The sequence below is a fragment of the Sciurus carolinensis genome, chromosome 10 (assembly GCF_902686445.1).
Source record: "Sciurus carolinensis chromosome 10, mSciCar1.2, whole genome shotgun sequence".
Classification (NCBI taxonomy): domain Eukaryota; kingdom Metazoa; phylum Chordata; class Mammalia; order Rodentia; family Sciuridae; genus Sciurus; species Sciurus carolinensis.
In genome coordinates, this window is record NC_062222.1 from 79,965,485 (window position 1) to 79,991,018 (window position 25,534).

Consider the following 25,534-nt stretch of genomic DNA (forward strand, 5'->3'; position numbering starts at 1 on the left):
AGTGTTTATTCTTTGGTACCCTTTGAGGTATGAACAGGTTATTTAAGCTTTAAAGCCTCTGCTTGCAGGAGCCTTAGATGTTTATTTGGTTAAACTTTTTCATAAAGTTGCAATTTTTTTGAACTCTTGTTCTTGAGTTTCAGGCCTAACAAACCTGGATCTGTCCCTCACATAAAAAGTTTATCAGATTCTGTTATAGCCTATAGAAGTAGCTCCCTCCAACTTAGTCACAGAAAAGGATAGAGGTAATTGCTACAAGAATACTTAACATCTTGGGTTGTCCAAAAATGGTATTTCCATACGTAGGTCCTAGGTCTATTCCTTAACACAGGATCAGGAACTAGATTTTAAGCAGTTTGGACAAGGTAACTAAACACAGGAAGATTAATTCTTGCTAACCAAACGATATAAATAGAAAGTTTATTTCTTAATATAAAGAAGGAATTAATATCTTAATACTGACTAGAATATAAATGTCTGCTATCTAGGACACTTCCCCAGATGAGGGTATTTTAGAAACCAAATATTAAGTTGTAGTTATTGTGAGTGAAAACCTTTGGGTCTCAAATTTCTTGAAAATGAGGATGATATTGACCTACCAGTCTTTCACGTATCGAGTTGTTCTGACCCACAAGACGTTTTAAACGTAAGACCCAACTTCACCCCATTTGGCTGCTATGCGAAGGTACTGAGAGCCCATCCCAGCACCTTCCCTCTTTTTTTCATTCATGCCCTCTCTTCCCCTTCCTTAATCTTCCTTCCCAGTGTTTCTTTCACTGCCCAAGCTGTCCCCACCACCCGACCCAGGTCCCTTAATCAGGTCTGTCAATGCCTACCTTCTCTCACCTACTTTGCCTACTAATCACCGCCTCACTGTGACCTTCACCTCCTGCCTGACCAGACGAACTAGCCCCACGCCCAGAACGAAAAGGACCACCGCATCGGGGTTGGGTAAAACCTCCTCAGGTGGGGGCGCCAGGGCCGCTTCCCGCTTTAAGAGCAGAAGCTGTGAAAAAGACTTCATCACGTTCTTTGCAGTGTCTTTTCAGTCCTACGGAACCGCACCTTACCCTCCGCAAGGCCGCTTGGCTCAGGTGCGCGCAGAGGTCTGCAGCAGGCCGGTAGACACCTCCCTTACTGAAGAACGTAGGTGTGCGGGCGTGCAGGCTACTGCGCGTCGGCGAAGGAACCTGAGTCGAGTTCCAGGTGAAGGGGCGGGGAGACTGGCGCTAGGCCAATCATAGCTCCTAACGACAGGGCTGGGCCAATCGGAATGAGGGGGGTTGGCTCTCGCGGGGCGGGCCTGGGCGGCTGGGAACCCGCCTCCTTGCAGCTTGGTGGCCAACGCCTTAGCCGAGGGTTAGTTGGAGCCCGGCTGCTTCACGGACTCGAGGGGACTGGGTTACTTCCGAGCTGGGGGGCGGTGCCCTCTTACGCCGGCTAATTTCTCTGCAGACCTTGGCCTTGACAGGTGTTGGTGCTTGCCGTAGACGCATTCTGACTCGTGCACAGTCTCTCTCTGGAGACTGTGCCTATGGCTGGAGACAGAGTGAGGTCGTTGCCTTGACGACGACAGCATGCGGCCAGCGGTCCTCCTAAGTGTGAGCTTGCGGCGGGCTGAGGCCCATCTGCCTCCCATCCTGCTTCACCCTGGACCTGTCACTGTGTCCGCAGAAGAAATCGTAACACTGGAATTGCTAGTTTGCTAGTCAGCATCTTTTAGGCCTGCTAGCGAGATGCATTTCACCTCAAATTTGTTTCCAAGTTGAAAACCTTTGCATCTTTCCATGTGAAAGGATTTGAAGAAACAGTAAGTATATGGCTTTAAAGAGCCTCTATTTTCTTGTTCTTTTCTCTAAAAACGATTTGTCTTTAACAAAATAAAAAATTAGCATTATATAAATTATTAGTATTAGATCCATATGCTTACATGGCACATGTTCAGAAACACAACAGTGCCAACTGTTCAGGCTTCTTTAGTTTCGTGATCCTCAGATTCAATAGTAGAAGGCATGAAAAGAAAGAGTTTATGAGAAACTCGTTCAGGAAACAAAGGGTTTTGTGGACCATGATACTTTTAAGGTATTTGTAGGCAAGTGTGTTTAAAGTGGTGTGTCCACATGTGAAGTTGGTTGAGAAAATAAACTCGGAATAGTCAATTTGGATAATATTAGCTTTGATATTGCTTCAGAACACCTTAGATATGCTTAAAGTAAATTTTATTTGGTTCATTTTGTACTTTAAAACATTGAGGAGTTCCAATTACAAAATGTTTCTTAAATGATCCTAGTTATAGATTCCAGCTATTTTTGTCATTGATGTGGTAAACCTAATCTGGTCCTTAATAAAACATGCTTTCTTAATGGAAGGACAAAAAAAAAAAAATTCAGGAAAGGAGCGAATGCATTATATTGAGAATTTTTCCAAATACAAACATTTATTAAAAAATAGTTAATAGGAGTTAAAATGTCAAATATATGGAAAGTCAATGTCTGGGACCCTGCTCTGTAGTTTGTAGTAGAATCTGCTATCAAAACTGGCAGTAAAATAATGAAAGCATTTGAGTTGGAGTTGATTGGGATTGTTTTTATTTCCAGCCCCCACCAAAGGGCAATCTTCTTTTTCTCCATGTATATTTACAGTAAAAATATGTATATAATGGGGGCTAGGGATTGTAAGCTCAGAGGTAGAGCATCCACTTAGCAAGGTGGAGGCCCCAAGTTCTATTCCCAGCAGTCACACACGGGCATGTGCGCACACACACACACACACACACACACACACACACACACAGTATATAATCAACCTCAAACAAATGTCAAGTGCTGAAAATTTATTATTTACATTGGATTATCGTAGTTTTCTACAGCAAAGAGAATATTTGTTTTGTCTTCGTCTGTATACCTGTAGAGAAGCAAGTAAAACATCACTGCAACAATTTGGGTAAATTAATTTTAGATTGCCCTAAGTACACAATACAATAGGCAAGCATTTTTTTTCCTTCCAAAGTTTTATGAATGCCTGTTTTTGTATTATCAAAATTTTAAATTCACCTGTGAATCATCCCTTCAATATAAAGTTACCAAAAGACTGCTTTTTCTTTCCAGATCATTGAAACCCCATTGGGATTTGGAGTAGTATTTTTTATTCCTGACTTCTGAGATTTGATTTCATAATCAGATGTCAAAACTAAATTTTAAAAAACCTCAACTTAACTTTGAAGTTGTAATTTAATAGCTTTTATTTATCATGGCAATCAAACCTTATGAAAAAATCTCTGTTTTTACTGTAGTAATTGTGTGTGTGTGTGTCTGGTGCTGGAGATTGAATCTAGACCCTCAAATGTGCTAGGCATGTGTTCTACCACAGAACTACATCCCCAATCCTGAAATAATTTATTTTTCTGTGCAAAACATGTAGTGAACTGATTGCAGGACCTTCATCAATCATTGGTAAAACAAGTAAGATTCTCTTATGGTTGATTTTATTCAGAAAATGTCACATAGTGATTTGTATAAGAATTCGAACCATAAAATTCAAATGATTGTACAGTGAGTGATCACTAACGGAATTTTTAAAATACTGTAATTGGTGATACTAATATTTAATTTCTTTTTTAAAAAATCTGCTAATATTGTGATGGCATTGATCTTATTTTGTAAGTTCAATACAGCAATTTAAGCTGGGCGCAGTAACTCAGGAGATAGGAGGAGCACAAGTTCCAGACAAACCTCAGCAACTCAGTGAGACCCTATCTCTAAATAAATAAATAAGGATGGGGATATATCTCAATGGTAAAGCCTCCCTAGGTTAAATCTTCAGTACCCCTCCACCCCGCAAATATATATATAGTAATTTAATAGTATTGTAAGAAAAGTAAAGGAAAATTCATGAGGGAATTCAGTGTTAGTTTGGTGATTATTTTGTGATCGATTCTTTTCCAAATTGAATAGAAACTACATAAAAATTTCCAGTTCTGATTAAAAAGAAAAATCTTGATCTTCATTCAGTTCTGTCTTTTTTACCTTTGAGTGAAAAGGAATTGTGCTTTTCTAAAATGAACAGTAAATGTTTTATAAGATAGTTCAAGTATTGGTTATCTAAATTAAAATATATTGAATTTCATTAAGATGACATTTAGTAAATTACATTTAAAGTTAATGGTTTTAATTCCTTTGCTTTGTCTATTAGGAAGTGTGTATGAATTTTTGAAAAACATAGCTTAGGTATGGAAACACTAAGAAATTGTGATAGCCAAAGACACTATGACTGCTGTAATATGGAAAACAAGCAGAGAAGAATTAATTTGCTGGGAGAATGGAGGCAATTAACATAATCACAACTATTAATTCTATGTCTTGTTTTCCATAGCAAGAAAAGTTCCTACTGGTTTTAAATTAAAATGGAAAAATATGAGAACCTAGGGTTGGTTGGAGAAGGGAGTTATGGAATGGTGATGAAATGTAGGAATAAAGATAGTGGAAGAATTGTGGCCATCAAGAAGTTCTTAGAAAGTGATGATGACAAAATGGTTAAAAAAATTGCTATGCGAGAAATCAAGTTACTAAAGGTGAGTAAATGTACATACTGAATTTACAAAATAAGTTGTTTATTGATCAAAATTATAGAAAAACATTACTGTTTTTATATTTTATTTTATAACAAACTAAAGTATAAATTTCTTTTGACAATAAGAAATAAAATGATTGTGTATGCAAATTTATCTTGTAAATATAAAAATAATTTTTAAAATATTTGTTTCTGCTCTCTGTATTTACCACCAAACTATCAATTCTTCTCTCTCTCTCTCTACCGTCTGTATTGGTGGGCCCAAAGATCACCTCCATGTTCTGTAACTCACTAGGCAGACTCACAGTCCTCAGCATATTTTGTTAATGAGTATGGTTTATTTCAGTGAATGGATATAAAGCCAAATCCACAAAGGGAAAAGGCACCTGGTAAATTCCAGAGGAAACTTAGGCTTCCAGAGTTCTCTTCCAGTGGAGTTACACAGGTCATGCTTATTTCCCCCCAGCAATGAGTAGTGACATTATATGCGAAATATTGTCTACCAAGGAAATTCATTAGAAACTCAAGCACCCTAGGGGTTTTACTGGGGACTGGTCACATAGGCACTCTGCCTGACACTCACCAAAATTCTAACCTCCCAGATGGAAAGCATTTATTCAGCACAAAACAAAATTTTTTCACAGTGAACCACCCATATTTGTTCTGGAAATGAAGAGAACCTTCCTGAAATCTATGATCCCAGGAAGCAGCCAAGACCCACTTCACAAGCAGACCTTTTTTAAGGATAGCACTCTTAGCCCTGTTATGCAAAATCCTCTGTCTCTCTATCAATTCTTTGTATGTTTAGAAGGAACCAATGTTTGACTTTGTTTTTACTTCATTATTTTTTATTATTTCATTCCTTCTTATTAATTTTGGGTGGGTTTGTTTTGCACTTCTTTTTCCTAACTTGTTGAGATAAATGCTTACTTCTTTAATTTTCAACCTTTCATCCCCTATCCTCCTCATACATGAATTTAAAGCTATACATTTCCCACTATGGACATCTTGGTATGTATACTGGAAATTTTGATTATTAGTTGAAAATAGTTTCTCATTTCCATTATACTTTCCTTAATCTCTGAGTTATTTAAAAGTATATTTTAAATTTTTGAAATATGTAGAATTTTTTTGGATTTTCTTCCCCTGCCTATTTATGGTGTAGCCACTCTGTGATCTGAGTATGTGCTATACAAAAATAATTACTTTGAAATTTTTTGCAATTTGGTTTGTAATACAGTCAACTAAAAAATTACTTGTGATTAAAATGTATTCTATTATAGCCATTAGACCATGTTTGTTAATTGTGTTGTTCAAATATTCTAAATTCTTATTTTTTTATGTTTGTTCTACCTGATACTGAGAAGAGATGTGTTAAAATCTTTTGCGATTATTAACTTTTCTATTTTTGATTGTAGTTCAGTTAATGTTTATAAACAGAAAGGCTGTATTATTAGTGTGTCAAATTTAGAATCATCTATCTTCCTGTTGAATAAAATTTATCATCATGAAATATAACCCTTTTTATTATAGTAATAGTTTGTCTTAAAGTCTGTTTGTCTGAAACTAATGTTATGCTAGTTTAATTTTGATTAGCATTTCCACAGTATATCTTTGTTTATATTCTTAGTTTCGATTTTTCTGACTTGTTTAGATATGTGGCTGCATACACCACATAGGCATATTTTGCTTTTTTATCCTATTGATAATTTTTGTCTTTTAATTGCAGCATTTAGTCCATTTACATGTAATGTAATATCTGATATATTTCAGATATAAATCTACCACTTAATGTTATTTGTTATACCTGTTCTATATTTGTTTTTCTTTTCTTTCTTTGAATTGATTACATTTATTCCTTTTTCTTCCTTCCCTAATAGTTTAGAAATTAAACATTGTTTCTTTTAGGGTTTTGTTTGTTTTTGTTTCATGTACCAGGGATTGAACCATCAGAGCTGCTTAGTCACTTAACCAGATCCCTAGCTCCTTTTATTTTTTTATTCAAGATAGGGTCTCCCAGGTTGGATTACTAATGAGCACCATTGGGCACATTGTTTTTTTTAGTGATTATTCTAGAGGTTTGTTAAAAAGAGTAACATTATTGAGTAATTTTATTCTATTTTGAGAATAATATGGAAACATTTTGCAAAACTTTTTCTCTGGTTATTCCCTTCTATTTTATATACTAACCTCACCACACTTTAACATTACCCTTATATATTTTTTAAAGTACCATATGATATAATTATTCAGTGATATTGTGTGTGTGTGTGTATGAGAGATACTGGGGATCAAACAAATCAGGCCTCATGTGCATGCTAGCTAAGTACTCTTGCCTCAGCCTCCATAGAGGCTGGGATTACAGATGTGCACCACAGTGCCCCACTTCATTTAGCTTTATTTATCACTTTATTTGTTCTTTCTTCTTCGTTATATTTCAGACTATTCATCTGGGATCTTTTTCTTCATGAAATACATTATTTAGGATTTCCTTGTGTGAGAATCTACTGTAGGCAAAATATTTCCATTTTAGTTTGGTGAAAATATCTTATCTTTTGCTGTCATTCCTGAAAGATATTTTTATTGGGTATGGAATTTTAGCTTGGTAGTTATGGAAGTTACTTTCTGTCAACAAAATGAAGGTGACATTATTGTGTTCCCTGGCTTCCACTTTGCCTCTTGAGCAATCAGCTGTCAGTTCAATTTCTATTCTTTAGGAAGTCTGTGCTTTAATGTCTGGATATATTTTCTTTCAACCTTTTGTTTACATATAATATACATGCCGAAAAGTATGTATATTATAAGAATACATCTCTATGAATTTTCAAAAACTGAACAAGCTCATGTAATCAGCATCTAAGACACAGAACATTAGAATCACCCCAGAGTCCCTCGATCCCTCCTCTAGTCACTACCGCTTTCTTTTTCTACTCAAAACAGTTATAGCTTTCTTTTTGTTTTGGCTATTTATATTATTTTTCCTTTAAAGTACTAATTATCTTTGTTCATTATGATGTTCTAGTGTGTATATCTTTTAATTTATCCTGCCTACAATTCACTGAATCTATGCCATGATTTTTTAAACATTACTTTTGGAAAATTATCAGTTATTTCTTCAAATATTATTCCAGCCCTTTCTACTCTATTTTTTTTCAGAATTTGTAAACATTTTTATTTTTTTTTAAATTCATTTTTATTGTAAACAAATGGGATACATCTTGTTTCTCTGTTTATACATGAAGTAGAGGCATACCATTTGTATAATCATACATTTACCTAGGGAAATAGTTTTTGATTCATTCTGTTATTTTTTTTCTCCCCCCCCACCCCTCACATCCCTCTTATCCCTCTATAGAGTCCCTCCTTCCTCCATTCTTGCCCCCTTCCCACCCCCTATATGTGTCATCATCCACTTATCTGTGAGATCATTCATTCTTTGATTTTTTGAGATTGTCTTATCGCACTTAGCATGATATTCTCCAACTGCATCCATTTGCCTGCAAATGCCATGATTTCATTATTCTTTATGACTGGGTAATATTCCATTGTATATATATATACCACAGGTTCTTTATCCATTCATCAATTGAAGGACATCTAGGTTGGTTCCACAATCTGCCTATTGTGAACTGAGCAGCTATGAACATTGATGTGGCTGTATCTCTGTAATATGCTGATTTTAAGTCCTTTGGGTATAGGCCAAGGATGGGATAGCTGGGTCAAATGGTGGTTCCATTCCAAGTTTTCTAAGGAATCTCCACACTGCTTTCCAGAGTGGCTGCACTAATTTGCAACCCCACCAGCAATGTATGAGTGTACCTTTCTCCCCACATCCTCTCCAACACCTATTGTTGCTTGTATTCTTGATAATTGTCATTCTAATTGGGGTGAGATGGAATCTTAGGGTGGTTTTGATTTGCATTTCTCTTATTACTAGAGATGTTGAACATTTTTCCATATGTTTGTTGATTGCTTGTAGATCTTCTTCTGTGAAGTGTCTGTTCATTTCCTTAGCCCATTTGTTGATTGGATTATTTGCATTCTTGGTGTAGAGTTTTTGAGTTCTTTATAGATTCTGGAGATTAGTGCTCTGTCTGAAGTATGATTGGCAAAGATTTTCTCCCACTCTGTAGGCTCTTTCTTCGCATTGCTGATAGTTTCCTTTGCTGAGAGAAAGCTTTTTAGTTTGAATCTATCCCAGTTATTGATTCTTGCTTTTATTTCTTGTGCTATGGGAGTCCTGTTGAGGAAATCTGGTCCTAAGCCGACATGTTGAAGCTCTGGACCTACTTTTTCTTCTATAAGATGCAAGGTCTCTGGTCTGATTCTGAGGTCCTTAATCCATTTTGAGTTTAGTTTCGTGCACGGTGAGAGATATGGGTTTAGTTTCATTCTGTTGCATATGGATTTCCAATTCTCCCAGCACCATTTGTTGAAGAGGCTATCTTTTCTCCATTGCATATTTTTGGACCCTTTGTCTAGTATGAGAAAATTGTATTTATTTGGGTTTGTGTCCGTGTCCTCTATTCTGTACCATTGATCCACCTTTCTATTTTGGTACCAATACCATGCCGTTTTTGTTACTATTGCTTTGTAGTAGAGTTGAAGATCTGGTATTGCCATACCCCCTGCTTCACTCTTTCTGCCAAGGATTGCTTTAGCTATTCTGGGTTTTTTATTCTTCCAGATGAATTTCATAATTGCTTGCTCTATTTCTGTAAGGTACATCATTGGGATTTTAATTGGAATTGCATTGAATCTGTATAGCACTTTTGGTAGTATGGCCATTTTGACAATATTAATTCTTCCTATCCAAGAACACGGGAGATCTTTCCATCTTCTAAGGTTTTCTTTAATTTCTTTCTTTAGTGTTCTGTAGTTCTCATTGTAGAGGTCTTTCACCTCTTTTGTGAGATTGATTCCCAAGTATTTTATTTTTTTCGATGCTATTGTGAATGGGGTAGTTTTCCTAATTTCTCTTTCTGAAGATTCATCACTTATGTATAAAAATGCATTAGATTTATGTGCATTGATCTTATATCCCGCTACTTTACTGAATTCACTTATGAGTTCTAAAAGTTTTCTGGTGGAATTTCCTGGTTCCTCTAAGTAAATAATCATAACATCAGCAAATAGGGATAGTTTGAGTTCTTCTTTTCCTATTCGTATCCCTTTAATTTCTTTGGTCTGTCTAATTGCTCTGGCTAGAGTTTCAAGGATGATATTGACTAGAAGTGGTGAAAGAGGGCATCCCTGCCTTGTTCCAGTTTTTAGGGGGAATGCTTTCAGTTTTTCACCATTTAGAATGATATTAGCCATGGGCTTAGCGTAGATGGCATTTACAATGTTAAGGAATGTTCCCACTATCCCTATTTTTTCTAGTGTTTTGAGCATGAAGGGGTGCTGTATTTTATCAAATGCTTTTTCTGCATCTATCGAAATAATCATGTGATTCTTGACTTTAAGTCTATTGATATGGTGAATTACATTTATTGATTTCCTGATGTTGAACCAACCTTGTATCCCTGGGATGAAACCCACTTGATCATGGTGCACTATCTTTTTAATATGTTTTTGTATGCGATTTTGCTAAAATTTTGTTTAGAATTTTTGCGTCGATGTTCATTAAGGATATTGGTCTGAAATTTTCTTTCCTCGATGTGTCTCTGTCTGATTTAGGTATCAGGGTGATATTGGCTTCATAGAATGAGTTTGGGAGGGTTCCCTCCTCTTCTATTTTATAGGAATACTTTGAGAAGTATTGGAATGAGCTCTTGTTTAAAGGTTTTGTAGAACTTGGCTGAGAATCCATCTGGTCCTGGACTTTTCTTTGTTGGTAGGCTTTTGATGACTTCTTCTATTTCATTACTTGAAATTGGTCTATTTAAATTGTGTATGTCATCCTCTTTCAGTTTAGGCAATTCATATGTCTCTAGAAACCTGTTGATGTCTTTGAAATTTTCTATTTTGTTGGAGTATAGATTTTCAAAATAGCTTCTAATTATGTTTTGTATTTCAATCGTGTCTGTTGTGATATTTCCTGTTCATTCCGAATTTTAGTGATTTGAGTTTTCTCTCATCTTCTCTTTGTTAGTGTGGCTAAAGGTTTATCAATTTTGTTTATTTTTTTGAAGAACCAACTATTTATTTTGTCAATTTTTTGTATTGTTTCTTTTGTTTCAATTTCGTTGATTTCAGCTCTGAGTTTAACTATTTCCTGACTTCTACTACTTTTGGTGTTGGTCTGTTCTTCTTTTTGTAGGGCTTTGAGCTGTAGTGTTAGGTCATTTATTTGTTGAGTTTTACTTCTTTTATTAAATGCGCTCCATGAAATAAATTTACCTCTAAGTACTGCTTTCATAGTGTCCCAGAGATTTTGATATGATGTTTCTTTGTTCTCATTTACCTCTAAGAATTTTTTAATTTCCTTCCTAATATCTTCTGTTATCCATTCATCATATAATAGCATATTATTTAATCTCCAGGTGTTGGAGTAGTTTCTGTTTTTTACTCTTTTATTTATTTCTAACTTCAATGCATTATGATCTGATAGAATACAGGGTAGTGTCTCTATCTTCTTATATTTGCTAACATTAGCTTTGTGGCGTAATAAAATAATAATAATAATAATAATAATAATAATAATAATATGGTCTATTTTAGAGAAGGATCCATGTGCTGCTGAGAAGAAAGTGTATTTGCTCTTGGTCGGATGGTATATTCTATAAATGTTAAGTCTAAATTATTCATTGTGTTATTGAGATCTATGGTTTCTTTGTTCAATTTTTGTTTGGAAGATCTGTCCAGTGGTGAGAGAGGTGTGTTAAAATCCCCTAGTATTATTGTGTTATGGTCTATTTGGTTTCTAAAATTGAGAAGGATTTGTTTGACATACATGGATGAGCCACTGTTTGGGGCATAGATGTTTATGATTGTTATATCTTGCTGATTTATGGTTCCCTTAAGCAGTATGAAATGTCCTTCTTTATCCCTTCTGACTAACTTTGGCTTGAAGTCCACATTATCTGAAATGAGGATGGATACTCCAGTTTTTTTGCTGAGTCCATGTGCGTGGTATGTTTTTCCCCATCCTTTCACCTTTAGTCTATGGGTATCTCTTTCTATGAGGTGAGTCTCTTGCAGGCAACATATTGTTGGATCTTTCTTTTTAATCCAATCTGCCAGTCTATGTCTTTTGATTGATGAATTCAGGCCATTAACATTCAGGGTTATTATTGAGATATGATTTGTATTCCCGGTCATTTGGTTCATTTTTGAAATTTTATTTATTTATTTATTTTTTTCACACAACTTGGTTCCTCCTTTATTTGGCAGTTCCTTTAGGATAATTCCTCCCTTTGCTGATTTGCTTCTTTGTTTTTCATCTCTTCCTCATGGAATATTTTGCTGAGAATGTTCTGTAATGCTGGCTTTCTTTTTGTAAATTCTTTTAGCTTTTGTTTATCATGGAATGATTCTATTTCATCATCAAATTTGAAGGTAAGTTTTGCTGGGTATAAGATTCTTGGTTGGTATCCATTTTCTTTCAGAGCTTGAATAATGTTGTTCCAGGCCCTTCTAGCTTTTAGGGTCTGGATTGAAAAATCTGCTGATATCCGTATTGGTTTCCCCCTGAATGTAATTTGGTTCTTTTCTCTCACAGCCTTTAAAATTCTGTCTTTATTTTGTATGTTAGGTATTTTCATTATAATGTGCCTTGTTGTGGGTCTGTTGTAATTTTGTGTATTTGGAGTCCTATAACCTCTTGAACTTGATTTTCCATTTCATTCTTCAGATTTGGGAAATTTTCTGATATTATTTTATTGAATAGATTGTTCATTCCTTTGGTTTGTTTCTCTAAGCCTTCCTCAATCCCAATAATTCTCAAATTTGGCCTTTTCATGATATCCCATAGTTCTTGCAGATTCTGTTCATGATTTCTTACCATCTTCTCTGTTTGTTCAACTTTGTTTTCAAGGTTAAATATTTTGTCTTCAATATCTGAGGTTCTGTGTTCCAGGTGTTCTATCCTATTGGTTATGCTTTCTATGGAGTTCTTAATTTGGTTTATTGTTTCCTTCATTTCAAGGATTTCTGTTTGGTTTTTTTTCAATATCTCTAACTCTTTATTGAAATGATCTTTTGCTTCCTGTATTTGCTCTTTTAACTGTCGATTGGTGCGATCATTCAATGCCTGCATTTGCTCTTCATCTCATCATTCAATGCCTGCATTTGCTCTTTCATCTCATCGTTTGCTTCCCTGATCATTTTAATTATGTACATTCTGAACTTCCTTTCTGTCATTTCTTCTGCCATGCTGTCGTTGGATTTTATTGATGTAACATCTAGATTTGTTTGGGGCATTTTCTTCCCTTGTTTTCTCATATTGTTCAGGAATCAGTAGATCATTAAGATATTGCAGATTTCCTCTATTGACTTATAATGTCCCTGAAGATTTCTAGTATATCCTCTCTTATCCTTCAGTAGCCTGAAGTCTTAGAGGAAGTTGATAATGTGGTGCTCCACAAGGAAGCTGCCTCTCTAGGGGTGGTGACCCTCAGGTGGGGTATATTCCCTGATAGTGGGCAGAGGTACCTCCACTTGTTGACCAATGGTCATCCAAAGAGGAACTGGGCTGCGGACTGAGGCAAGGCCTGTTTGTGCCTGTGTCTCTGGTTTTACTGTCCTTGTGGGAAAACCTCACCCGGCAGGGAAGACTCACCAGTGGGGAGGTCTCGCTGGTCAGTTCCCCTCCTAGAGGTTCCCCCTCAATCTACAACTATCGCCTGGGCTGGGCTGCCTTCCTCTGCAACATTCCCACGGGCCTGGACCTACCTCCTGGGCCTGGGAGCCTCACCCTTCGCAGACGAGTCTCCTTAGGCTGCCTCTCCTCAGAGAATCTGCCCGTAGTCCTGGAACCTTCGCTCCGCCCCTAGGCATGTCTCTGTGCGGCTCTTCCACCAAGAAGCCGCCTAGGTCCTGGGACCCTGCTCTGCACCTAATTGCCTGGCTATGCGGCCCTTCCTCTGAGCCGCCACCTGGAGCCCCGTACAATAGCTGCGAGTCCCAGAGACCCACCATACACCTTTTCCTCCGGACAGCCGCCCGGTGTTCCGACGCAGTCACTAGTAGTCCAAGCAACTCACTTCGCATCTCTTTCTCCCGCCAACTGCCCGTAGCCCTAGGCAGTCACTCCGAGTCCACGTGACCCGCCCTGTTCCTCCTCCTCCTCGGGGTAGCCCCCTGGGTGTTCAGGAGCGGTCGCTCCGATACCAAGCGACCCACCGCGCTCCTCCTCCAGGCAGGCCACCGGTGTTCAGGAGCGGTCGCTTTGAGTCCAAACAACTCACCACTCTCCTCCTCCTCTGGCAACCGCCTGTAGCTCTGATGCAGTCACTCCTAGACCAAGTGACGTGCCACGCTCCTCCTCTTCCTCCGGGCAGCCCCCCCGGTGTTCAGAAGCGATTGCTCTGAGTCCAAACAGCTCACCGCGCAGCTCCTCCTCAGGCAGCCGCCCGAGCCCCAGTGGTTGCTCCGAGTCCAAGCGCTGTGCTGAGCAGCCACCTCTATGATGTTCCCAGTTGTCCGTGTTCACCTCTCCAGCGGGGGGAGGGGCGTCTCGCCGAGCAACTCTACTTCACAAAGTTCCCTGCGTTCCAGGGCTACCGGCCCATCCAGGACGCCTCCCCAACGGGAGAGACTCACCCAGCGGCTTTGAGTTGGTCCCAAGTCTCTCACTATCTCCTCTTTTGAATCCTGCGTCCTGGAGCAACATGAAATGCAGTCACCCCCTAGTCCACCATCTTGAAAACCTCCATATATTTATTGATTGCCTATATGTCTTCTTCTATAAAGTATCTGTCCAGTTCCTTGGCCCATTTATTGATTGGGTTCTTTGTTTTTTTGGTGTAAAATTTATAAGTTCTTTATTAATTTTGGAGAACAGTGCTCTATCTGAAGTGCATATGGAAAAGGTTTTCTCCCACTTTGTAGGCTCTCTTTTCACATTATTGATTGTATCCTTTGCTGAGAAAAAGCTTTTTAGTTTGAATCCATCCCATTTATTGATTCTTGCTTTGATTTCTTGTGCTTTGGGAGTCTTGTTAAGGAAGTCTGATCCTAAGCCAACATGATGAAGATTTGGGCCTACTTTGTCTTCTATTTGGTTCAGGGTCTCTGGTCTAATTCCGAGATCCTTGATCCATTTTGAGTGAGTTTTGTTCAGGGTGAGAGATAGAGGTTTAATTTCATTTTATTGCATATGGATTTCCAGTTTTCCCAGCACCATTTATTGAACAGGCTATCTTTTCTTCATTGTATGTTTTTGGCTCCTTTGTCTGGTATGAGGTTAACTATTTTTGTGGGTTTGTCTCTATGTCTTCTGTTCTGTACCATTGTCTGCCTGTCTATTTTGGTGCCAATACCATGCCGTTTTTGTTAAGGTCTGGTATTGTGATACCTCCTGCTTCACTCTTTCTGTTCAGGATTGCTTTGGCTATTTGAGGTCTCTTATTCTTCCCAATGAAGTTCATGATTGCTTTCTCTATTTCTATGAGGAATATCACTCTGATACCAAAACCAGACAAAGACGTGTGAAGAAAAGAAAACTTTAGACCAATATCCCTGATTAACATAGATGCAAAAATCCTTAACAAAATTCTGGCAAATTGCATACAAAAACATATTAAAAAGGTAGTGCACCATGAACGAGTGGGGTTTAACCCAGGGATGCAAGGTTGTTTCAACATTGGGAAATTAATAAACGTAATTCATCACATCAGTAGACTTAAAGACAATAATCATATGATTCTTTCAATAGATGCCAAGAAAGCATTTGATAAAATACAGCACCCCTTCCTGTTTAAAACACTAGAAAAAAATAGGGATATTAGGAACATACCTCAACGTTGTAAAGGCTATCTATGCTAAGCCCAAGGCCTACATCATTCTTAATGCAGAAAAACTGAAAGCATTCCCTCTAAAAAGTGGAATCAGACAGGGATGCCCTCTTTCACCACTTCTACTCAACATCATCCTTGAAACACTAGCCAGAGCAATTAGACAGACCAAAGAAATTAAGGGGATACAAATAGGAAAAGAGGAACTCAAGCTGTCACTATTTGCCGCTGACATGATTCTATATTTAGAGGATCCAAAAAACCCCACTAGAAAACTTCTAGAACTATTAAATGAATTCAGCAAAGTAGTACATGAATTCAGGATATAAAATGAATACACATAAGTCTAATGCATTTCTATTCATAAGTGATGAATCCTCTGAAAGAGAAGTTAGGAAAACTGCTCCATTCACAATAACCTCAAAAAAAATTAAAATACTTGGGAATCAGTCTAACAAAAGAGGTGAAAGACTTCTACAATGAAAACTACAGAACACTAAAGAAAGAAATTGAAGAAAACCTTAGAAGATGGAAAGATCTCTCATGTTCTCGGTTAGGCAGAATTAATATTGTCAAAATGGCCATACTACCAAGGGCACTATACAGATTCAATGCAATTCCAATAGGTTTGCTTTTCATGTTTACATTTTAGTACACTCAGGATTTATCTTAATTATGTTGTATGGCACAAATCTTATGATTTTTTTCCTTATATTTGTTCAGTTGTCCATGAAATATTTATTGAAAAATATCGTCTTTTTTCCACTGTCCTGAATATTGGGAAATGTTCTTATGTGGACCTGCAGTTTAGATACTCTTTATCATGTATGTCTCTGATGCTCTTGAGGACACAGGTACTTCAGGTGGTGCTAGCATTCTGGTATCATCTTAATCCCATTTAAAGGATTTACATAATTTGAAGTTGAGTTGTGGAGTCAGCCTACTGATGGTTAACACTTATTTGTGGTTGAAGAAGTTTAGGCCAATGCAAAACAGGAGGATTTCACCAGTGCTGTACCCTTTCTTCCAATCTAGACGCCAGTAACTGCTACCTTAGACCTGCAATACTGTCAAAAGTTTCACAGAGCCTCTTGATCTTCTTTCTGAATTGGTATATTTCCTGGGTTGGAAAAAAAAAAAAAGATGGCACTGATTACCTGGCTCACCTCCCTGGGTTTCTGTCTCCTTCCAGATCCTAGGCCAGGTATACTTTACTATCTTGTCTCTCTGGTTCCTTTAAGTAGTTGTTCTTTATGGATTGTCCAGCTTTTCTGCTTATACTCAGTGGGAGAAATTATTATTAATTACCTAGTCTCTGTTCGTATAAACAGAAGTTATTGTATTTCTCTATCCTGAAATTTTTATTTGGGTCCAAATCTGCTAAGCCACTTTTTATGGTTTGAAGTTCCCTCAATTTTTTGAGGTTGACTTTTTTCTAAGTTATAGTTAGTAATCTGTACCTGATAATTTCAATACATGAAGTCATTCTTCACCTGTTTGTCTATATTTTCTAGTATTTTTTACATATAATATCTTTTTTCTTTGTCTGCTTTTCTTTGATTTTGTACTGGATATTGTATTTGAAAGATTATTTTTAGGAATAATTTGAAGATATTTCCTCCAGATATGATTTTTATTTTCTTCTTCCATGTTCATGGCACTGTGACAATAATTAATTTATTATGTTTCAGTTCTAAATCACAGCTTCTTGGACCTATCTTGTGATACTGGAACTAAATTCTGTAAATATTTCTCCGTGGCCAGCTGGTTTGATTTTAGGTTTTGTCAATAGAGAAAGGGCGTGCAAGGACACGGTAGGTCCTTAGCTTTTCTTCCAGACTCTGGCATGCTTTTTCTTTTGTATAACTGTGAGCAGAGCACCATATCAGGATGTTCTGGTAGCTCACCTTAGCATTTTTCATGAACCAGCTGTGGCCCATCAGCATGTTCTGGTAAGTTTCTCTATCAGCTCATTGGCCACTCTACAAACCATCTCTGACCTGTATCCTCTGACAGATTTCTTCACCACTGACAGTACACAAATTTCTGTGGTATCCAGGACCTTTCCAATGAAGACTGAATCCTTGGTGGTGGTTGGAAGTGCTTCTAAAATTTTAGTTCCTTTTTGGGCACTTTCCCTTTCCCCTAAAAATAATTGCTGCTCTGTATTTGTTATTTAAAAATATTCCTTAGAATCATCTTTTACCCCTTTTAGTAATCAACTACCTTTACTAGTTAGTAATTATTTATTATATAAAATTTTTCACCCTCTGGTTTTTATGTGATACCAGCAATTACCAGTCTAGGATCTACTTAAGTTCAAAGTTCTTGATTATTGTATCTTGCTTTCTTGTGCTTCTCGTTATCTTTTTGTTTTGAATATAATTTTTGAAATGATATTTGTAGAAATATTTTGAGGCAAGGTAAATTTATCTGCCTCCAGAGATTATATTCATTTATCTGACAGTGATTTCTGTCAGGTGCACAGTAGAGGGAGGTGCTCCCATTTCAGTATGAAGTAATCCAAGTTCAAGGTTTGAGGTTCCTTGAACCTCAAGGTGATATGAAGTCTAGTGACACTTGGTTGATTTCTACCCATGTTTACTTTGGAGGATGTGAGGTTTAGGAGCCCAGCTTAATTGGAGATGGTTTCTCTGGGGTCCTACTTTTACAGCCTTTTGGGCTTTGATTTTTGCTTTTTAATTGCACAGGGCCACCAAAATCAAAGCTCAGTTCCATATCTGTTACTTCCTGGCAAAGTCAGCTTTGAGTTCTAGATTTTCCTGTTTCTAATTTTGGCCCAGTAATCCTCACTATCTTCTTAGCCTTCTATATGTTTCAGAAAATTAAAACTTATTAAACTTTTAAAGAATTCTTATTAGGAGTATTGGTCTGAGTTACTTAGTCTACCACTACCAAAAGAGGTAGTGGTCTGATTTTATTTGTTTATTATTTTAGTTTAGTTTTTTGTGGCACTAAGTGACCCTTGCACGTGTTAGGCAAGACCTCTATCACCGTGTCACATCCTTAGCTGGTCATCTTCTTTTAAAATATTAACATAAAGATAAAGAAAACCTGTGGAACTGACAGTTCGTGTTTTAATGGTAATAGCAGGTTTGGGGCTGCTGTGGAAATCTTGGCAGGAAGGACTTTACATTTAGTAGGGAAAGAGAGGTTATCTGATGTCTGAATTTTTGATAAAAAGTGAATATTTAAGTGTAATGTATTATTCTACTAGAAATATGCCAAAGCAGTCTTAATTGGACTTATATTTTATTATCATTTAATTTTTCTAACATAGAATTTGTTCAGAATTTTAGTTCTATATCAATATAAGATTTGTGAAATGAAGGCATTTTGTTTTGTTAATGAACTGTGTGGTTTATTATGAGTAGCTTTCCCTATAGTTTCACATTTCATGTTAAGTTTTTTCAATAAAGATGTTTAAAACTTTAAACTTTTAACCCGTGGACAACTACTTCAATATTTCTTAGGAAAAAAGATGCATTTTCTTATTTTCTCTAAAAATAAGGCAATTCCAAAATCTTACTGAGGTCTCTAATCTACTAAGAGGGTTTTTTGTTTGTTTGTTTGTTTGTTTGTTTGTTTTGGTACTGGGGATTGAGTTCAGGGGCACTTTACCCTAAGCTACATCACCAGACCTCCCCTGACCCCTTAAAAAATTTTTTTTACACAAGATCTAGTTAAGTTGCTTAGGGTCTCACTAAGTTGCTGAGACTGGCCTTGAACTTGTAGTTCTGGCCAGTCCTGCCTTAGCCTCCCAAGTTGTGGGATCACAGATGTACGCCACCATGCCCAGCCTGCTAGGAGTTTTAAATAGATTTATCTTTAGACATGCGTTTTGGGACTATCTCAGTGCACTTTCTGTTTATGAGGAAAGGCTATAAAAAAGGAAATGCCATGATTACTTATTGGTTACAATTAACTCTTCTTATTTAGTTCCTTTTCTTCTTAGTTTCAATGGGAATGAGTTATATCATCGATAATAGAAAATGGTTATGTGATAAAAATCAAATTGAAACTTCTATTCTAGCTGAAAACATGCTTCTTTAACTCCTTGAAAAACATCTACATTGATTGCATCCCTATATAAGTGTTTCTCAGATTTAAAAAGAGGTTATTTCCAATATGTATCTCTTCTTTCATGAAAGTGTTTTCTCTGTCACCATTAATATGCTTTTTTTCTACTCAGACTGATACCTTCTTGAGGGAAGGACTATATATGTCTTTTCTTTTTTCAGTACCAGGGATTAAACTCAGGCATGCTTAACCACTGAGCCACATTCCCAATCCTTTCTTATATTTTATTTAGAGACAGGGCCTCATTAAATTACTGAAGACTGGCTTTGAACTCGCAATCCTTGCCAGGTGCAGCAGAGCACACGTGTAATCCAAGCAGTTTAGGAGTCTGAGGCAGGAGAATCCTGAGTTCAAAGTCAGCCTCAGCAATTTAGCAAAGCCCTAAGCAACTTAGCAAGACCCTGTCTCAAAATAGAACATAAAAATGTCTGGGAATGTGACTTAGTGGTTAAGCACCTCTGGGTTCAATTCCTAGTACAAAATAATAATAATAAAAGGAAAAATACCAGATAGGGTCTTACTATAGTGAGTTATCAGATAGGGATATAATATTATAGTATATAGTGCCATGATTATAATAAGACAGGGTAAGGTACTCCAGAGTGACTGAGGAGGTGACATGAAGCTGGAGCCTGGATCTCAGCAAGGAGCCAACCATGTAAAGATCTGGGAAGAGTGTTTTAGGCATACAAGAGTGTAAGAACCCTAATGAATGACAAAAATTACTTACATTACTTCATTTTCAGTTGTAATATGAAATGGACACTTACACTTTTTTCATCTGTATAGAAAAAGCAGAACATTCCCATCCCTACCTATGAATCTAATTTCCCATTGTGTGTAGTTTTGGGTTATGTGCAATGCCTCACCTCCCATGACACAACCTGAATGCAGAGATCTTCCCTCTTCTCATTCCCTGTGATGTAAGCTGACCAGTGGAATATTCTGCCTGGGACTTTGAATCCTGAGGGCATAACACAGAGAAGCAGTGTTTAGAAACACAGAGATTAGAAATTATGCAGCATGGACATGTGTCGAGAGTTGATAATAATGATAGTCCATGGTGGCAATAGTGGAGATAGTTCAAGCTTACTAAAGAGGTGTGACCTTTACCATGGTTCCTCATACCCAGCTTTCTAGACTTCAAGCTTCTTTTTCCTGTCTCCCAGTTAATTTTTATAGCACATACCTTTTAAAATTTAACTTTACTAGAGGAGTATATGTGTATGCACTTTCAGTGATACATATTTTATTTTTCTGATTTAAATTTTTATGTAATACTTGCATATGCTATAAAATTTAAATGAATTACCCCACCACCTATGTGTACCAGTTGTTTAGTTTTACTTTTCATAACCAACCACTGCTGTGCTATACATCCATCAGAGGAATCCTGTTCCCATACAATCATATGGATATGCATGGGGTGGTGTATGTGCATATATCAAATACATATATCTTATTGCACACTGACCTGCATCTTATTCTTCCATATATCTTAGTGATTATTGCACATTGGTAGAAATAGAACTGCCTCATTCTTTGTAATTGATGCATTTTGTGTGTGTATATATATATATATATATATATCTTAATTCATTTAATGAGTAATCTGGAATGTACTTTGTGATCCAATTTGACATCTTTTAATAGGTGAGATGAATCTATTTGTCATTATAATATAACATATTTGATTTGTTTTTATCCCCCCCTATAGAATTATGATAGCTTAGTGGGTAAGAATAAGAAATCTAAATTTATGGCATACAAATCAACTGTGGGCCTGAGTGAGTTTATATATAGTGCAAATGTTCTGAATATAAAGGAGGAAATGAACAAAACGAAATGTTTTCAAGAGAAGACAGAAGGCACAATTTCTGAGTTCCAATCCTGCCTCTCTCAGTTATTGCTGTAAGACCTTCGAAAGCTTCCTTAATGTTCTGTGCTTTAGCTTCTTCATCTATAAAATAGGGTAATTGTACCTATTCATGGAGTTTTTGTGCTCAGAATAGTGCCTAGAACATAGTAAACACTATGTAAGTATTAGTTATTATTTATAATGTCACACTGTTTTATTATTCCTTACAAATATTTTTCAATATGGTCTCTGAATTCCTTATTTATATTGGATGTGCTTTCTTTGGTAATTGGGAAGGGTTTTAGTTTTGTACAATTGATTACCTTTATAATTATGGGAGTTTATAATACACATCCTCCTTTGTAATTGTTGTTTCTGTTTCCTTGTCTCTCCCACACAATTACCACTTATAGTAGAAGTTATCTTATTTATCTTAGTGTTTATCACTAAATCTGTGAATATAATTGTAATTTAAATTTTCAGGTCAAAAGTTGTCAAAAGTTATCATGACCAATTGACAAGAAAATCAGTGCACATACATCTTGTTTTTATCTTTTCTTCCCTTTACTATTATTTATTAGTAAAATTGTATATTGTTGAGTTTAAAATACTTACTATTTCATAACTATGATGTTCAAATTTGCATAATATTTAGTCCTGCACGAAATGGATTCACTGCTCACTTTCAAAAATTTTCTCTGTTGTTACTGAAATGGCAATTTGGTTGGGTAGCATGGTCCTGGATTACATTTTCTTTCCTTGAGGATTTTGAAAGCTATATCCTAATGATTTTAAGGGTAGCAACTTTTTTTTTTATGTTAATCTATTATTTGTGTTTCTTTCTCTTACAGTCTCTTTGAATAGATCTTGAATTTGTTCTTCTTTGATTGTTTCTTGGACCAACAATTGATAGGAGGTTCATTTGGGAGAGAAGCCAAGTTTTTGTTTCAAGCTAGCAGAATACATCTTGGTTCATAATGATGTTCCTTATGATATGGACCTGGGTGTAAAATCAATGCTGTTAGCTGTAATTTCTCTGAACTTTGTAATTTTACTTTTGTTCATAATGAATTATTTTGCCTTCTGCTCTAACAAGGTATTTCCAGCAAATGTATTTCTGTGCGATTATTTATTCAAGTCTTCTTCCCTTGCTATTTGTTGGTGCTATTCAGTTTTAGGGATGCTTTCAGTGATACCTACAAAACTTATTACCATTGTATCAAAGAAGGATATTTTTGGTTTTGGTCCTTTTCTCTTGAAAAGATATATCACTAATTTTGGAGAACTCTGACTCTGCCAGCCTTGTAGCCACAGATAATTCTTTGGTGTCTCCTTCTACTCCTGTTTGTTCTTGACTACTTATGGTAATCCAGCCTCATTCATTGTAGATAGGGGTCGTAGATCTGTCTTAGTTTAATCAAAGATGGAGTTACATTTCTTATTATTGACTTTATTGTGTTCTCTAAGAGGAGAAAGGAGCTGTAATTTTAAAACTAGAATATACTTTTATAATATGTGCTATTTATGCATTTTATGTGTGATATTCTTATGCTAAGATCTATTTTAGATTGTGACTAATTGCTAATAATTTGAACTTATAAAAGCTATTTTGCACTTTTTTTTAATAATAGCAATTGAGGCATGAAAATTTGGTGAATCTGTTGGAAGTGTGTAAGAAAAAAAAAAGATGGTACCTCGTCTTTGAATTTGTTGACCACACAATTCTTGATGACTTGGAACTCTTTCCAAATGGATTAGACTACCAAGTAGTTCAAAAATATTTGTTTCAGATTATTAATGGAATTGGATTTTGTCATAGTCACAATGTAAGTATTATGTTTAAGAAATTTTATTTTGCCAATCCTTGACTATCCAGATACCAGTCACTTAATTTAGTGAGGCATTTGTTTAATGTTTGAATCAGTAAAATAATTGAAAGGATCTTTATTACTTTGATATTGTCCATTTTCATGTGTCCATAATACACATATTCTTTCCTTCCAACATTTTATTGTAAAAAATTTGGGTCAAACTGAGAAGTTGAAAGGCTGTACTATGAACACCCATGTCCCACTGTCCAGACTCTGTATTTATTAACATTTTGATATATTTTATTTTTCATATATTTATTCATCCATTTAATCTATTAATCTGTATTATTTATACATTTGAAAGTTGCAGAATTAGTACATTTCTTCAACACTAAATACTTTATATATATCATTAACTATACTTAAATATTTGCTCTTTTTTTAGGGTAACATTTACTGAGTTAAATTCACTAATTTCAGTGATGCGTTTTGACAAATGCATAAGTTAAGGATCTATGTATCTGTTCAGGTTCTCTTGCCTAGAAATATGAAAGTATAAATATCTCTATTCTTACCTTATTGCAATAATCTTATGTCTTTTTGAGTGCCATATAAAATAACCTCCAGGAAAACTGACACAGGGTATAAAATGAATAATTTAACACATAGTATGCCATTTTTATAAAATACTTTAAATGAAATTTCTGTGTGATATAAAACAAATAAATGCTAATGGTATAAAATTTAAAAATTTGAAGATAATCATAAAAAGAAAAAATAATCTATGCCCTACTATTTAAATATTTGACACATTTCTCAGTTTTCTTATTATTATCTTTATTTTTAATTATCTTATTGTATTATTGATTATATAGTTGACTTATGATGAATAGTTCATCTCTACATATATTAGAATAATTATACACTATTATGTATATAATATATTAATATAATTAAAAGAAAGGTAACTTAGAATAAAGCCGAATTAAAAAAAATCAATGTTTTACAAAGAGGATCAAGGAAGGAATATGCATCAAGAACTTAATCGCCCACCATGTAATACACAAGGTCCTTGAAATCTTACTTAAGGTTCAAGTAGTATATATAAATCCATGTACTTGCTATGCTTTTGCCATTTTATACTTCCAAAAAGCATATTTAAAGCAGATAGGTAACATTATTTTCTCATTAGTATGACATTAGTACCTTGTTTCAAAAACATTTATTTTTAAATATGGTATTCATATGTGTTTGTATCTATATATGTGAACAGTTGAATTTAAAAAATTAAAAAGTATCATTTTGATGCTTTGTAAGCTAGGATGAGTAAAAGTATTTAACAACAAATTTAAGGTTGCTGTCAACTGTGATTTAAGTTTGGCCCAAATAGCATGGCATTATGAAGTGTTTATAGGCCCTAAACAATTTTGTTTGCTGAAATTACCTATTAATTTAAGTCATACATTGTATTAAGGACCCTTATCAGAGGCTGACCATCCTGGGCTACAATGATAGCTTTTAGTAAAAATTTTACTCCTATTACCTTGGTTATGCTTGGGTTCTATTGTTGTAACCATAGTCATAGACTATGAGAGTTGGGTGGGAACATTACAATCATGCACTTTGACACTCTGATTTGGAGTGTGGGAAGGGAAACTCAGAAAGATTAAGTTGTCTGTGGTTTTAATGAAAACCTGAGACTTGTGCCCATGTCTCCCAACTCCTAGTTCAGCTAAATTTATGGTATATAGCACAGTTGATTTGTAACTGACCCTGTGTCCTTACCACTGATACCTAGGGTAATGAAGGTTTCTAGCTTATGAAAAATGTTCAGCAATGACATATTGCCATTTAGGATCCTGATCTTTTGAAAGGGTTTAAAACAAATATATATATTTAAAATTCCAAAATAAAGTTTACTTATATTAAAAGGATTAAGCCTAATACTTTGTTTTGCTTAGCTGTTGAATTTTTAATATTCTCTATCCTACTGTCCTGTTTTTTCCTTCCAGGAAATCTTAATCATTGATCTTATTTTACCCTCTTTCTATTTCTAATCGTCAAATGAATGCCTTTACTTGGGGGTGCTCAGTATTCCACCCAAAAGTTCATATGGCTAAAAGTAAGCTAATCATTCCTTTAAAATAAAATTTTATAGATATTTCTATTTTGGTAATGGAACTACCATTGTTGTAGATTCTCAGATTTAAATAAAACATCTGAGATTACTCCTAAATTCTATTGATTCTCAATTTTAAGATATTTCTAAATTATACATCTTCCTTTGAATCCTCTGA

The 25,534-nt window shown here is 35.7% G+C and overlaps 1 protein-coding gene across 2 annotated transcripts in view; it reads left to right on the forward strand.

Annotated features, from left to right (window-relative positions):
* The first annotated feature begins 1,346 nt into the window (after positions 1–1,346).
* Positions 1,347–25,534, forward strand: part of Cdkl2 (cyclin dependent kinase like 2) — a 43,526-nt gene continuing 19,338 nt past the window's right edge. For both annotated transcript variants that reach the window (XR_007110597.1, XM_047567408.1), the window contains exons 1-3: positions 1,347–1,810; positions 4,372–4,570; positions 23,058–23,252. Coding sequence is in view for 1 of the 2 variants with exons in the window: in XM_047567408.1 (XP_047423364.1) it covers positions 4,403–4,570; positions 23,058–23,252 (363 nt within the window). In the remaining variant the exon portion in view is untranslated. The remainder of the gene's footprint in view (positions 1,811–4,371; positions 4,571–23,057; positions 23,253–25,534) is intronic.